Here is a 15125-nt window from a genome sequence, read left to right on the forward strand (position 1 = left end):
TCCCCCAGCATTAGTTGATAATCACAAAATCATCCCCCTTTTGCTATCTCAGTGCAGCTTCCCACAGCTTTATGAAGGGTTTTTTTTGTCTTTAATCATGCTGTTAAAGGCAGGCAAACCTGCCTGGCCACGAGTGTCATCTGCTGCTTCAGATCTCCCTTTGCTGGGATGACTCCTACTGTGAAAGAACCTCTCTAGATCAGCTGAAGGAGATCTGTGCATCAGCACAACCACAGCCCAGGTGCATTGACTTCATGACCTTAATTTAGCAATTTCTTGGGTTCAGAATGTGCTGTTTGGTTGTAGTTATAGACTGGAGCACTGTGCAGCCCACAGTGTTATTACAGCACAATCAAAGCCTGATGATAGCCATGCTTCAGGAAAGGTGTCTGCTCACTGCAGATAAAAACTGCAGCCTCACAGAATGTATGTGCATCTAAACATCTTCAGTAAACTTCAAAGGATATTTTAAAATTTTATTTTTATATATCTGTATTTTTAATTCTAGGAATCTTTCCAAGAAATACCAACCCAAGAAGAACTCCAAAGAGGAGGAAGAATACAGGTATGTTCATGATCCCCTGCTGGGTGAGCACACATTGATGGAGGAATGGCAAAGTCTGGGTCATCACCTAGGATTTGTCATGTAAACCCAAGATTTTAAATTCAAGTGTAAGATATAGATGTCACAGATGCAGAAACAGACTTACATGGTAGATACTAAGAAGTGGATTTGTAATTGTGGATCTTTTAGTTAACTGTGTAACTTTTACACTTGTTAAAGTGTGGATTTGTAAAAGTGGATCTGTAACTACTCAGTTCCCTTATGTTGCAGTTTCTGGATGCCTGGGTTGGGAGTTTTGTTTCATTTATTTTTTAATGTGCCTTAAAACCTTCAAGCCAGACTGATCCTGGCTCTTTGAAGTGAACGACCAAATTCATATCTGCTTTCAGCAGGAGCAGAAGCAGTTGTTAATTTTAGCATGAAACTCAAGCACTCTGTGTAAGTATTAAATTACTCAAACAGGCTGACAACACAGATTAGTGACTTACAAAAGGGGTAAAGTTCTAACACCACAGTGACTCCTGCAGAGCAGGGTGGAGGATGAGGTTTGTACTCCCAGGATCCTGGGGCTGGCTGCTGTTGAAGGATGTGGCACAGCCTCACCTGTCTGCTTTTGATTCCAGCTGTGTCCCCTGGCAGGGGACTGATGTTGTGCTTGCAGGCAGCAGCAGAGAGCTCAGGTCCTCAACAAGGTGATGAACAGGACACTCCTTCCCCTGGGGAGTATAAAGATATTCTTTAAGGAGAACTTTCTAGAAGATGAGCTTCCCAACAGGCTCCAAACCAGAGCCAGAACCTTTCCCCTCAGAGCACCATGGCCCTGGAGTTTCTCAATGTCAGTGTTTTGTAATGCAGCTCTGAAGGAAGGCATGGCAGGGGCTGACCCTCAGCCTGCTGCTCCACCAGGCTGCTCTGCCTCTGGAGAGCCCAGCAGCAGCCTCAAACCCTTGACCTTGAAATTTGGCATGTTTCAAATGAGTTTGGATATGGGTCCAATTGGATGATTATATTAATGCAGATTTTTGGGTCAGCCCCCCAAGCTGTTCTATACAGCTACTCCAGTGGCTTGTATAACAGAGATAACAGCCTTTTTGCTTACTTTTTAATTTATTTTTAGTAACATTGTTTGGGAATCAGTTATTTATGCCTTTGTTTCCTGAGATATTGGTATTTACACAAGGAAGATTATGTTACCAGCACAGTGCCTGTTTTGGTCTGTACCCAGGATTAGGAATAAATCTGCCTTTGGATAGCTCTACCATAAATGGTATTTTGAGTTTACTACAATGGGTTTTGACTCATTTTTCATTGCTGAAAAAGGATATTGGAGTTAAATGATTCTATGTGATGTGGCACAGAGGATCCTGTGTATCCTTTGCCCTTTATAAATGCAGTGTTCACCTCAGAGGAGTTACTCCATGTCTCAAAACAACGTCTGGGCATTTGTCATGTGACCTTTGGGTGCCTCAGATGCTGCTTGGAGACAACCTGGCTAAAAATCAGCTTTTTTGAGCTCATTGTCAGTCTCCAGTTCTGTGCCTTTTATACCTTGGGATTTTTTTGCAACTGGGATTTCTTACAATTTCTCATCTTGACTGTGGATGTTTCTGCTTTTAATGGATTATATTTTTAGTCCCCTTTTTTAGTTTCCCCTGTTTTTATTTTCATCTGATGCATGTACCTACTTGCACTACTCCATTCTATTTCCTCTAAATATCTCCACCTTTGCTTTGAATTTTCACTTTTACATTATGTTATCAGGGCAGACCATTACTATTTTAGAATAGTAATAAAATTATACAATTTGGAATAATAATAGTAACAACAACAGCAATAATTTTTCTAGTATGTAGTAGTGCCTTGCTGCTGGTTTCCAGCTGCCCAGCACAGCCAGCTCTGTTGGCACTGGGCTGAATGTACCAGTGACATAATCTGCTGTTTCAAAATTGGTGTGCACAGATGTTTCTTCCTTTCAATAATACATAGAATGCTGTATGGGAGATTATTTCATATGAAAAAGAAACCTTTTGATGGAAACCACTAAAAAATACGGGTTGACAATGAACGTTTGGTTGGTAAACTCTTCTTATTTGAGAACTTTATAAACTATATCTGATTTAAATCAAATTTACACTATGAAAAACTTTCTTTTCTAGGCTATGCTGGCCAAAATTTTGCTTGCTTAGACAGGATTTTGCCAGGTAGGATATACTGATGACTGTGCACTGAATTGTAGGACTTAAGAGAGTATAACTAGAAATGTTTGGTGAATAGAGATTAGAAAAAACTGAAGCCCCAGAGCTATTCTGATAAAGAACCTGGCACTTTAAAGTGGTGATATTTTAAGAGACAGTGTCAAACTGTCTAAATTGAGATAGATTTATCAGACAACTGTCAGTGTGTGGGACAGGCTTCCTTTGGAGGAATTCCTTCCAGTGAATCTGTGCTAATTGATAGCAATGCTAAATGCTTAAGGAGGATCCTTAAGAAAAAAGAAGGGACTAAAACCAAAATGCATTTCTGTCCTTTGCAGGTACACATCAACTAGAGCCTTCCTAGCCACTTTAAATGAAATGAATGACTATGCTGGACAGCACGAGGTCATTTCAGAGAACATGACCTCTCTGATCACTGCAGAGTTAACACGCTACGTGCAGGAGCTGAAACAGGAGAGGAAATCGGTAATTGATCCTTTTTTATTTATTATTCACAATGAATTGCTATTTAAGACAGCTAATTAGTGGTAGTGGAGTTCAGTGTTAAGTGAGATTTATTTGTAGATAATAAAGATGAGCTGTGCTAATGAACCAAGCTTTAAAGAAGTGGGTTATGTGCCCTGGCCAAGTCGCTGAACCGTTTGAATTAAATGTTATAAAATCAGACAGCAATGCCTGCAGGAGGATCCCTGCTAAATAAGGTCAGAGACCCATCTGTGCTTAAGGCTCTGGTAGCCAAAAGCTTGCTTAGGGAAGAGTCCAGCAGCACTGTGTACAGCCTGAAATAAATAGAAGAGCTGCAGTTGAGAGAATTATCTGGATTTTGATTCACGTTTTTCTGCTTCTCAGCCACATCTGGTCACCAGGACTCTGTAAAAAAGTTACTCTAATAAGAAATTGGGGGTTTATCTTGTTTTGTGAGGGTGGAGAATGTGGTTTTCAACCTGTTGTCCTTCAAGACTGGTAGATTTAATAGCTTTATGTTAGTGCTCTATTTCAGCTGGTACTTTAGGGACCTATGTGCCTACTACAGTGAATATTCAAAGCTCACTAATTTGCACATCACCAGTTCTGAAAAATGGATAGTTGAGATATGATTTCCTTCCTTGTCTTGAACCCTTTTATCTCCTGGATGTGTGAGCATAGAAGAAGGAATCTAAGCACTACAAATACTCACAGAACAAATATAAAATGACTAAGCAAAGTGCAAAGGGAGCATCAGGCATTATATTTCGTTTCCAGACTGTTGGACTATTTTGGAAAGTGCAAAAATACTCCTGCAGAACTTAAACATTTATAAATAGTCCCACTAAACACTAAGCATGTGTTGAGGTTCTGTGTGGGACCAGAGCCCTGGAAATCACCACCTTTTCCTAAGTATAGCATGAGAATGATAATTCTGTCAACAGAGGAAAAGAATATATAGACATGCCTTTAATCTGCAGAATGCTGTGTAATCTTTCAGGGTCAGCATGGAAGGATGTTTTACATATAACTGTGATGAGAATGTTTTCTCAGCCCCTCTGTGACCTTGTATACAGCATGGGTCTCTGCAAAAAGGAGAAAAAAAGAGAAAAAAGCATCTCTCTAGGGTGGCTCTAATGTTTTTACCATTTTTTTTCAATTACATGGGCATATAAGTTGATTGGAATATATGTTAGACATTTTAAGTACCATGGAAGAGGGCTTGCAATGTTTCTTGTAAAGAATTTGAGCAGTAACTATTGGGTTTTTTTGTTTGTAAACTTTTCTAGTAAGTATGGCTCATATAAGTAATGGGTGAATGACAGGAAAATTACTTTAATATTGACCTAGTGATAAGAACATGGGAACAGCAAAAAGCAACTGAGTGTATTTACCTGCTGTTGCTGATAATTATTGGCCTTTAACAGAAAACAGTTGTCAGTCATGCTAGTTTTGTTCTTGCAACATAAATAGAAGCTTATATCATTTAGGAATCCTTGTCTGGTTCCTGTAGATTTCTCATTTATGAGAAAATGGTGTTGAAAAGGAAACTGTTCCCGCCCTCAGGCATTTTGTCATACACAGCCTCTCATTTCATCCTGTAAAAGCACTGATCCTGCTGAGATCTGCAGGAGGGGAGGGTGGTTGTTGTGTAAATATCACAGAGAGCTGCAGATTAGGCAAAGCCTTTTATGATATCAATTAATGAATGACTTGGTATTTCCAGAAATTTTGTTGGCTGAGCTCTCGTGCTCGCTGCTTGTTCTGCCATCAGCTGCTGTGCCCCAGGTCCAAAGAGTCATTTGGATGAGCCACTCCTGGGGCTGGGTCCATGTGGAGGAGTTGGGAGACCCACATTCTTGTCCACTGAGTCTTAAATTAAATCATTCAGGTGTCCAAATACCTGTAAAATTTCCAGTGATTTCAGCACGGCTGTGGTAGATAAGCACCTTTGCTTTTTTGGTTTTACTTTGGCACCTGGAAGATGGAAATTATACACAGGGGTGTCATAACTGTAAATGTGTGAAAGATGGACTCCAGCAGAAAGTGGTCAGGCAAATCAGAATGGGATTGGAAGGGACCTTAGAGCTCATCCCATTCTCCCTCTGCCATGGGCAGGGATAACTTGACCAGCCTGTACCCAGCCCTGGCCAACCTGGCCTTGGACACTTCCAGGGATGGGGCAGCCCCAGCTTCTCTGGGCAACCTGTGCCAGGGTCTCAGCACCCTCACAGGGAAGAATTTTTTTCAAATATCTCTAAAACAACTTCTGTTTCCAAAGGAAACCCCCTGTGATGCACAGAAGTGTTTGCTGGACTCGTGGGCAATGGGCATGGCTGGTGATCTTTAAACACGTGGGGGCTGGTGCCTGCCCTCTCTGCTCTGTTTTCATGCTCATTTAGCTCGATTGATTCAAGGGGAATTACACCAGCAGATGATCAGGGTCACACAGTAATAAATCACTTCTTGGGTTTTCCTTGACAAGTGCAAGCCCCTGGCCTGTAAGCGGTGCAGAACCGATACTGTGTCATGCCTTACACTGGTTTTATGCTGGATAAAATTCATTTGGCAGGCAAATTTTACATATGTTAGGTTTGTTTGGCTCTCTGAAGGGTGTACTTGATGGCTGCCTATGTCATGTTTTTTTTATAAAAGGTAGTAGTGGTAGAAATAAGGAATGAAGCAACTGATCAAAACCAGGCAGGACAAGTGTGCAGGTTGGACATGGGATGATGTGCAAGGTCAGTGGCTTGGTGCTGTTGTTCAAAAGTCATATACCTCCTTTTTCCTCTGATCTGATTCAGAGCTTGGAAGAGATCTGGGTTACCTTTACATTTTTTCAGATCCTGTGCTTTGTTGCATGATGGCTTTTGACCATCAGAAAGTGGTTACAAAAAATCAGGCAAAGACTTCTTGTGTGAAACTCAAATATCTTTAGCCACAAAGGTGAATCAATGACTTTAGCTTATTAAACATTCCCCTTCCATAGGATTACTCTCAATGTTGTCACTGTACCAGATGAGTTGTTTTGTCCTCACAGTCACTGAAGTCAGGTACACACCCTGCCTGCTTTTCACACTGTGAAAGGGAGAACTCCTTTTGTTGTTTCAGTTCTTCCTGGGTGCCCAGTGAAGTGAAACTCTTTATAGTGCAGTTCCTCACTTGAACTTCTTGTATTCTCTTGATCTTGCTGTGTCCATGCTCTCCCAGGAGAAATTCTCATCTTCAGGGTCCTTGTTAGCTGCTTCAAAGCTCAAATTTCAGTTCTGTGTTGTGTGAAGGGCATGTCCCATACATCTTTCTCTTGAGGTTCTTGAGGTTAGATGCCTGTGACTGAATTCCCCTTTGCTGTTGGAAGATGTCACCAAGTCACACAAATGAGGTTGGAATCATCTCTGAGTGGTTCAGGGAAGGAAATTGCTCTGCAATCATGCTCCATGTCACCCCAATGTCACCAAAGCCTTACTTTGGGGTAGCTCTCAAAGGTGTCAGGTTTGAGCTAGAGGACCTGCAGTATTACAAAACTGGGTCTTAATCTTGTCCCCCTTTGACAAAAGAAAAGGTGGTGATCCTGTCATGTCAAGAGGAGTTTTTGAACTTGAGCACTGACATGTAATGCACTTCTAGGTTGGGAATGTTCTGAGCCAACCATTGAGAGTTGCTGTTTGTTGGCTTATTTTTTTCCCTTATAACACTTCAGAGGACATAGCTTGGTTTGTAGATGCAACTATGGCTGAGGAAACCTTTCAGGTCTGTAATTTGGATAGAAATTCAAGAATTATTTCCTGGGGCCATTCTGATTTAGATCTCTAGTCACAAACTAGGTTTGACTCATAGCTTCCTCTGGCAGCAGCTGCTCTGTGTAGCCATTGCTCATGGCAGCTTTGCTAAAAATGTATTTGGGAGTCATGAACTGTCCCTCTTATTACTGCTGCTGCTCTCACCTCTACCTCCACCTCCCCTTGGGGCTGGTCTGGCTCCATACAATCAAGCATAAAAATCAAGGGCTTTGCTGCAGACTGAACTGGTGCAGCACTGGGATTCTGTGGTTGGGAGAGAATTTACCTGATGTCAATACATTCCATTTTGTGTGGGGATAGAAGGGGAATAGGGAATGAATGAATCCTTATGGGTACCATGGGGGCAAAACAGGTCTGGTTCTTTATGGTGAAGCATGTGCACCCTCCTTGTGTGCATTCATGCAGGGGGTGCCTGTCAGAGGACTTTCTGTTTCTTGTAGGCTCTCAGGTGTTGATGAAAAGTAAATAATTGGGGGAATTCTGTCACGTTCTCTCATTCTGAATAGTGCCCTGTTCTGCAAATAGTCCTGTGGTTTTGCAGAGGATTTCTCCTGGTGTGAGGCAGGATGGCAGCACACGGCCCCATCAGGAGCACAATGGATTTTTCCATGTTGCCTTTTGGATGTGCCTCAAGGTCTGGGAGTGTTTGGAGCACAGCTGTGCTTTGTGCTGCAGGGGCACAGAGACATTGCTGCCTTCCAGAAGTGACAAACCAATGGCCAAGTGAGGGGTGGGAAAAGGAAAAGAGTGACAGTGAAAGGAAGTGATTTGCCCAACTTCAGGTTGATGCAATTTAAACCAAGCTTTCCCATCTCTTGTGTTGTGACTACCCCACTTCCAGCTCATTGCCCTATGAATGGAATGAAGGTCTTAGTTTTAATCTAAATATAAAGGTATTTATGGGAGATTGTTGTGCTTGATAAATACAGTGCACAACAGTCCTACTTTAAATTTTCATCCTCTTTTTTGTGAGATATTTCAGCTGTATTTCGTTAAATTGTACCAGTAGAGTGTTAAGTGATAATTACTAAAAAAATTTAAGAATGCAGAAAATTGTTTAGGAAAGATCATAATAAATTCTAGATGTTCTTATGGGGTATTTGTTCATTTTCACCAAATGATGAAATGCAATGAAGCTGTGTTAAATATTGATGTGTTATCATGGAATTGTGCTGTTAAGGGTTGTTCCATGAGAGGAAAAAGCAAGTGCTTATGGAAGTTTCCAAAGCATTTTTGTGTGGGGAAAAAATGCTAATATCCCATCCAACTGAAAGGTATAATGTGACCTTTGGATTTAGCAAGATTCAAAGCTGAGACCACTGGACTTCATACCCTGCTCTTCCCAGTTTTGAATGGGTACATTGAACTATGAAATGATAGTCCAAATAAATAAATGGGCTTCTGTTTACCACATGAAGGAATCAGATTGGGAAAACAAAATCTGTTTACTAACAAATGCAGTTCCATTTTCTGTGAATTAGCCTGAATATTGCTCTGCACAGCAAGAGCCCTTTAGAGGGACAAGATGAGAGATGCCTTCTATGAACATTTCCTGCTCAGTGCTTGACTGAGAGATGCCTGAGGGTGAGGGGGTTGAGCACTGGCCATGGATGCATTTCTCCCTTTGTGTTCTGCCTGTACAGCCACAGAGATTGGCCTGAAAAGAAGGAGCAACAATAAAGCCAGATGAGTGGTGCATATGTTAACTGTGGAGAATGGTGTTCATCCAAGCCTGTGGCACACATGGGCACATTCAGCTGGCATTTCAATATTTTATATATCTGATACAGGTCTTGATACTTCCATGTAGGTGAATGTGTGCATGAAGGATATATGGAAACAGCTAAAAGGATTTCCTTCCATCTTGAGGCATTAACTTGCACTACAAAAACTAGAAGATGTACAAGTCTTACACAGGAATGTCACAGACCATTTCAAATGACAATTTAACTGTGGATCAGTGAAAGGAGAACTTGGTGACAAGGCTGGGAATGAGAAGAGGTGGAAGCTAGAGCAGCATGTTCCTCTAATTTCATTGGAGGATATAAAAGCACAAACAGCTTTTAACACCATAGTTTTTAGTAGTAATGATGAATCTCCATTTGAAGAGCCCTAGGTTGGCTCTTGTGGAGCATTTGGGCACAGGTGAGCTTTCAAGGATAAGGTTAGTCCCTGGGGATGGGTTGGAGGAGGGAGCATGATCTCCCAAAGCCTGTGTGCTCACTGATTCCAGGGCCTGCTGGCCTTGCTGCCCTGCAGGCTGATGGTCCAGCAGGACTCTCCAAGAGCTGGCCAGAGCAGCAGAGTGTCCCTGAGGATCCCTTAGCTCTGCTGCCATGGAGTTCTGCTGGGAGCTGTGGGATTGTCTCCGTGTCTGAGAAGTTCTGAGTTTCAATTCCCAGTATAAGGACTTTATCTGACATATGTAGCATGAAAATGACAAGTTACCATCAATATTACTGCCACAGCGACTTTTAGGTTTGTTCCAATCACCAGGGAGTCACAGAATGGTTGGATTTGGAAGGGACCTTAAAGATGATGCCACTCCAACTCCCTGCCCAGGGCAGGGACACCTTGCACTGGTCCAGGTTGCTCCAAACCCCATCCATCGTTCTGTGGTCACAGCTCAGTAACAACAGGGGCAGCTACTTCAGGTTATCATGTGCAGCTGATCTGGAATTTGAAACCTGGGAAGCTTTGGGCCATAGTGCTTCTTAAATGGAATTTCTTTGGAATGAACCACTCCAGGAGCAGATAATTCCATCAAATGAAGTTCGAGCTTGAGCAGATATTTGTATAACTTGTTCCAGGCTTGACCAAGTGGATGAGTACATGCTAAGAATAACGTTCCTATGGATATTGCAAAGGAGAACAAGGTTATGCGCCAAAATTAGTAGCTGATGAGTATGTGTTAAAATTGTCATTAATTTAATGCAACATTCACAGGACTGTCTTATGCTCCTCTTACTACAACTGAGAGAGATAAGACCTCAAGAATATGTTGTTATTTTGCTATTTTTGGAAACAAAGATTTCTTTGGAGGAGACTGTTTCCTGTCTTTGCAGCCGGGAAAAGAAAAACATTTGACATTTTTGCAAATGTTGCTGAGAAAATTGAGGAAAAAATAGTGTTCTTATTTCCGTCTCTGGTGTACTTTAATCACTAGCCATTATTTTAGAAATCACTTGTAACAAAAATGGAGATAAGAGTTTGAATTGGAGGATGAAGTACTGTATTTATATTTATTGTCAGTGTGAGCTGGGAGTACTCGTTACAGAAGCCAAAGGTAACTGTTTTGTCAGTCTGTTATATTCTCATATGTAAATAGAAAAGAGAATGAAGCACCCTTGCCTTAGATATATTTTTTTGAAAGTTCTTGAAGAGGATGTTGTCAAATGAACCATATGCTATGCTTATAAATTAAGACTGTTTTTGTTATTATTTCTAATACAAACATACTGTAGATGTACAAGTCTTAAGTTTAAGACTTGTAATCAACTCCTGTTTGTTTAATAAAAACAAGATTGTCTTATTACAGCCTTTTTTTCAGAAGGTTTCACAGGATCAATTTAGACAGAGCCCAAGCAGCCCTGTTGTCCTGCTGGTAATCTACATGTTTCAGGCAATTCTTTCATTTAAAACTTCCCAGGAACTCCTCAGCAAAACCATTGGAATGTGTTGTCCTTCATTAGACGCTTTTAGCAACATCTTTTCTCCCGCTCCTCTCAAAAGGTCAGGAAAAAAAAAAAAAAAAAGATAAGATGCATCTTCTAACAAGCTGTTGTTGTCTGCTGGGTGAGCTCTGGGGCTGTGTAAACCCTCGTGCATACCAAGGAAGTTTTGCAAAAATATCCTGCTGCTCCTAATTGTGGCAGTGTTGGCAGGAACAGGCTCTGCATTGTGGGTCCCTCGCTCGCTGCTCCCGGGGTTTTGATCAACACGGGTGAAATCTGAGCCCAACAAAAGTCAATGAGAGGTTTGTCTTTGATTGCACAGCAGCCAGGATTGCTCCCCAGCTGTTCCAGACACAGGCAGCATCCTAATGAGAACAGCACACCAATCCTGATGGCTGGATTTGCAAAGGGGAAAGCTCGTTCCTTGAGCTGCGAGCTTTTTGAATATAACAAAAGCTTTTAAAAACTTGAGTTAATGCACAGTCCTCACATGAGTGGCTTAACAGTCTGATAAAAGTATCTCAGTTCTTAACAACTGAATTTTGGAATTCCAGCGAGAATTTCTTCCTGGAGAGGGTTGGATTGAGCTGCCCAGGGAGGTGGTGGAGTCAGCACCCTTGGAAGTGTTTAAGGAAAGGCTGCACATGGCACTCAGGTCTGCTTGAAGTGGTGGTGGCTGGTCACGAGTTGAACTTGATCTTGGAGATCTTTTCCCAACTGATTCTGTGAACTCTCATGAGATCACATTAAACCTGCATTATTGTGTTCATCTTGTGAGCTGGAGTGGATGGAGTTGTCCAGTCAAAACATGGCCATTGTGGATTGTTCACAGCACTCTGGGACACAATGGGCTTGAATAAAGGGAAAAAGGACAGTTGTGGTCATGTATGCTTTGAGTTTGGGCAATGCTGCTCTGTTTTATGCCATTCACTTGGTTTAATATTTCAATAAAATACAGTTCAGGGAAATCTCAAAGTTGGCACAGTGTTTGCCAGCCAAAGACTGTGAAGTGTAGACTTCAAGGTGATTTAGGGAGGTTGACTTAATGAACACTGATAACCCCAAACTTTTCACTTTACTGTGTTTCTAATGTGTGTTTAGAATTCTGTGGATATGGGTGAAAAGTCTGGAGGAAATCATGGCATGTGAGCCCCCAACACTGCTGCTAATGTGTCACTGACACACTTGAGGTGTGATTTATTAATTGAATATCTTGCTCATATTCTGGTCTTTTTAAAGAGCCTGATTGGGGGAATTAGTTTGGGCAATTTGCAGAGGGGGAAGCAATATTGTATCACTTACTCTAAATTCATCATTGTGTACTGCATGTGACTAAGAGTGGTAGTTTTCCACAGATTTTACTAAATAGCTTGTCATGTTTCCATTTGCTAAATGTCCAGGTGTAGAATAACCAATTATTTAACTTGTTCAAAGAAATTTATTTAAATTAGATCTTGTGTCTTGAAACCTTATCAAGGAATAGTTGAGCTTAGAGTTATTTTTGCTGGGGTTTTGGAGGGGGAGGAGGTGAAAGTAAAGGACATTTGCTGTTTAAGAGGATTGTAAAGGAAATGAGTTTGCAGAAGTTGAAGATAGTGCATGGTTTGAGGGAACTGGAGGCTTCCTGTATGGCTTTAAGCAGATCACTTGACCATAGTGCCTTGATTTTACTTACCCATAAAATTGGACCAGTGAAGAAATGTAGATAGCTGGAAGGTCCCACTTAGTTGCTGTATATAAAAATGAATTTTGGCAAGGCAGAAATTACTATTTGAGGGCAAAAGATTTGCAAAAGCAGAAATGCCTCAGCTCACGACAAGGTTATATATGGGATAGCACAGCAAGAATTAGGGGTTATAAGTATATTTAGGAATTGGTTGAACTAAAAAAGGCAGTATTTCACTGGACTCTGCAAGATGTGATGCACCTGTATTTATCACTATTTAATATTTAACTACTTAATAATCTTCAGCACTGCCCATTTTACATTTCAGTGTTCCATTTGTGCAGAAGAGTTTCTAAAAGAAAAAATAAAATGTCAAAATGTGAACTCGATGCAGTCTCGCTGCTCAGGCTCAGTGTTTCTTGTATGTACTTCCAGAATCCTGTGCAGTTTGTTTTACAGAGAAGGCAAGTTTGGGAGTAACAGGGATGGCTTGTTAAAATCACATTATTCAACTCCAAAGGTTTAAACATACACGCTGAGGGCAGCCCTGTTATCTGATAGGCTTTTGTTTCCAAGTTCATCCTTCAGCTCCTCTCTGCAATTGTTTTCTGTTAAATGAACCTGGTTTTCCTGAGGTTTGTGGGTCATTGACAGTATTGGGTTTCACTCAGGCCAGCTGCTCCCAAATCAGGTCCCTTCCTACCCCAGCCAAGTGGGGAGGGGACAGATGGGGGCTGGAATTAGGGAAGGCAACACGAACACATCAGAGTCCTTTTACTTCCAGCTTCACTGTCAAGGCTTCCATGAGTTTCATGCTCATTAACAAAATGTTGAAAAATGTAGTGTTAAATTACAGTTGTTCCTTGGGACTGTTTTGTTGCTCCTTGGGACTGTTTTCCTAAACTCGAATTACAAAAGCCTGAAACGAGGGAGCCCCTGGCAGGGAAGAGGCAGCATCTGTCACACGCCGAGTTGAAAGGACACGGGGATCTACAAAAGGAACCGAAATCAACTTGGAGCCTTTCCCTGCCACCCAGCACTTTTACGGTGATGTCAGGGGTTTTTTAGTGTCACAGTGTGGTGAGGCAGGGTTTGGAGAAGGTCTGTGCTGTCCCAGCAGTGCCAGGCTGTCACTGCTCCCCCTTGCATGGCCCAGTGGCCACACGCGCTCGCTCCTCGGAGGGCAGGAGCAGAGCCAGAGCTGAGCCCGTGCCAGGATGGAAAACATTTCTCACCCTGGGCCTCTCCTGTCTGCTTTAACAATTTTCCTGTGGAGATAAGCACCATCTACACACATAAAGCTGTAGAATGCCCCTCTGCTCAGTTCTAGCTGAGCATCCTTCCTTAACAGTGTTTGGGACTGCAGGTAAGAGCATCCAGAGCTCTTACCAACCCCGGTGTTGTTCTGTTCTTGCAGACTTGTTGAACATGACTGTGATTTTTAAGGCTAAATGAGCCTGTTGGACATGGCATGATAGAGAATTGCAGTTTTGGGACTTTTGCTGTCATGTTTGATGGAGCCAGAACGGCAGTTCTGAAATGTCCCTCGCTCCCCTGACACAGGAAAATACCAGTTGCTGCAGTGGAAGATGCAGGAAACCAAGGAGCTGCCAATTGTGAAGTGCTTACAGGCGTATTTTCTAACTGTGGCATTTTGTAGCAGGTTAATGATCTGGAGTGTAAGCTTTTTTTCACCCAACAAGCCATAGGTATTGCATTCCTTGAGATTTATCTAAAATCTGATTGCACTTGGGTGTGAGAGCACATGAATTCTAGTGGGATTATCTGGCAATATCTGACCTTTATTTTTTAAGTTTACTATTTGAGTAAAACAAATTACCAGTAAATAATACAAATGAAAGGCCTCTCACTTCCTGTTTCAGTTTGCTTCATTATTTATTTTACAGGGTGGTTTCTGGAGGGGAGTAACCTGCTGTAGCAGTCAGCTGGGTCTGCATTCACATTCCTGTCCAGAGCTGGGTCATTGACTCATACAATGATCAGGAATGAATTGTTTATCTTGAGACAAGGCCAGGCATATGGAGGAGCAGCTTGCCCAGAGAAGCTGTGGCTGCTCCATCCCTGGAAGTGTCCAAGGCCAGGTTGGACAGGGCTTGGAGCACCCTGGGGTAGTGGAAGGTGTCCCTGCCCATGGCAGGGGGTTGGAGCAAAGTGGTTTTGGGGTGTCCCTTCCCACCCAAACCATTCTGTGGTTCCACAGTGGGACAGACTCTAATACAGATTAGATTAGATTCTTTGATAAAGAGCATTGTGTAAGGGCTAAGAACTGCTGGTTAAACGAACTGCAATTAAGGGTCTTGTTCCAAAAAGCACATCAGGAGAGGAATTCCTTGTTGTTTAGCTGACATCTCAATTTAAAACTTGTTTTACACCTCACTCTGTCAACACACACTCATGCCCAGCATATGGGAGAGGAGGGATTGTGGAGGGACCCAGTGCACCAAAAACCTCTCGAGAGGAAGGAGCAGCTGGCCCTGCACACACAGCTAGCAGCTAGGAAGAAGAGGGGTTTTTTTGTTGAGTCTGAATGAAAATCAGGACAAACATCAGTTGTTAGAATGTGCCAATCAAGTGCATCTTGGTAAATTCATGTAGAGAGAAATTTTAATTTGGAGCTAGTGTTCAGTCTGTCACCAAAGAAATACTCGTCAGATAAAAGTGCTTCAGATCTCATGATACTGGAAACCAATAATTATGACATACAGTGAACAATACAAG

At 42.0% G+C, this 15125-nt stretch overlaps 1 protein-coding gene across 50 annotated transcripts in view; it reads left to right on the forward strand.

Annotated features, from left to right (window-relative positions):
• FNBP1 (formin binding protein 1) overlaps nucleotides 1-15125 on the forward strand; it is a 92008-nt gene that overhangs the window by 33508 nt on the left and 43375 nt on the right. For 49 of the 50 annotated variants that reach the window (XM_088177315.1, XM_088177301.1, XM_088177302.1 and 46 more), the window contains 2 exons: nucleotides 509-565; nucleotides 3099-3246. In XM_088177315.1, coding sequence (XP_088033441.1) covers nucleotides 509-565; nucleotides 3099-3246 — 205 coding nt within the window. Of the gene's footprint in view, nucleotides 1-508; nucleotides 566-2746; nucleotides 2767-3098; nucleotides 3247-15125 lie in introns of those variants that run through there. The other variant, XM_088177316.1, reaches the window with a different exon arrangement.

This window comes from Sturnus vulgaris, chromosome 22 (assembly GCF_052056855.1).
Source record: "Sturnus vulgaris isolate bStuVul1 chromosome 22, bStuVul1.hap1, whole genome shotgun sequence".
Classification (NCBI taxonomy): Eukaryota; Metazoa; Chordata; class Aves; order Passeriformes; family Sturnidae; genus Sturnus; species Sturnus vulgaris.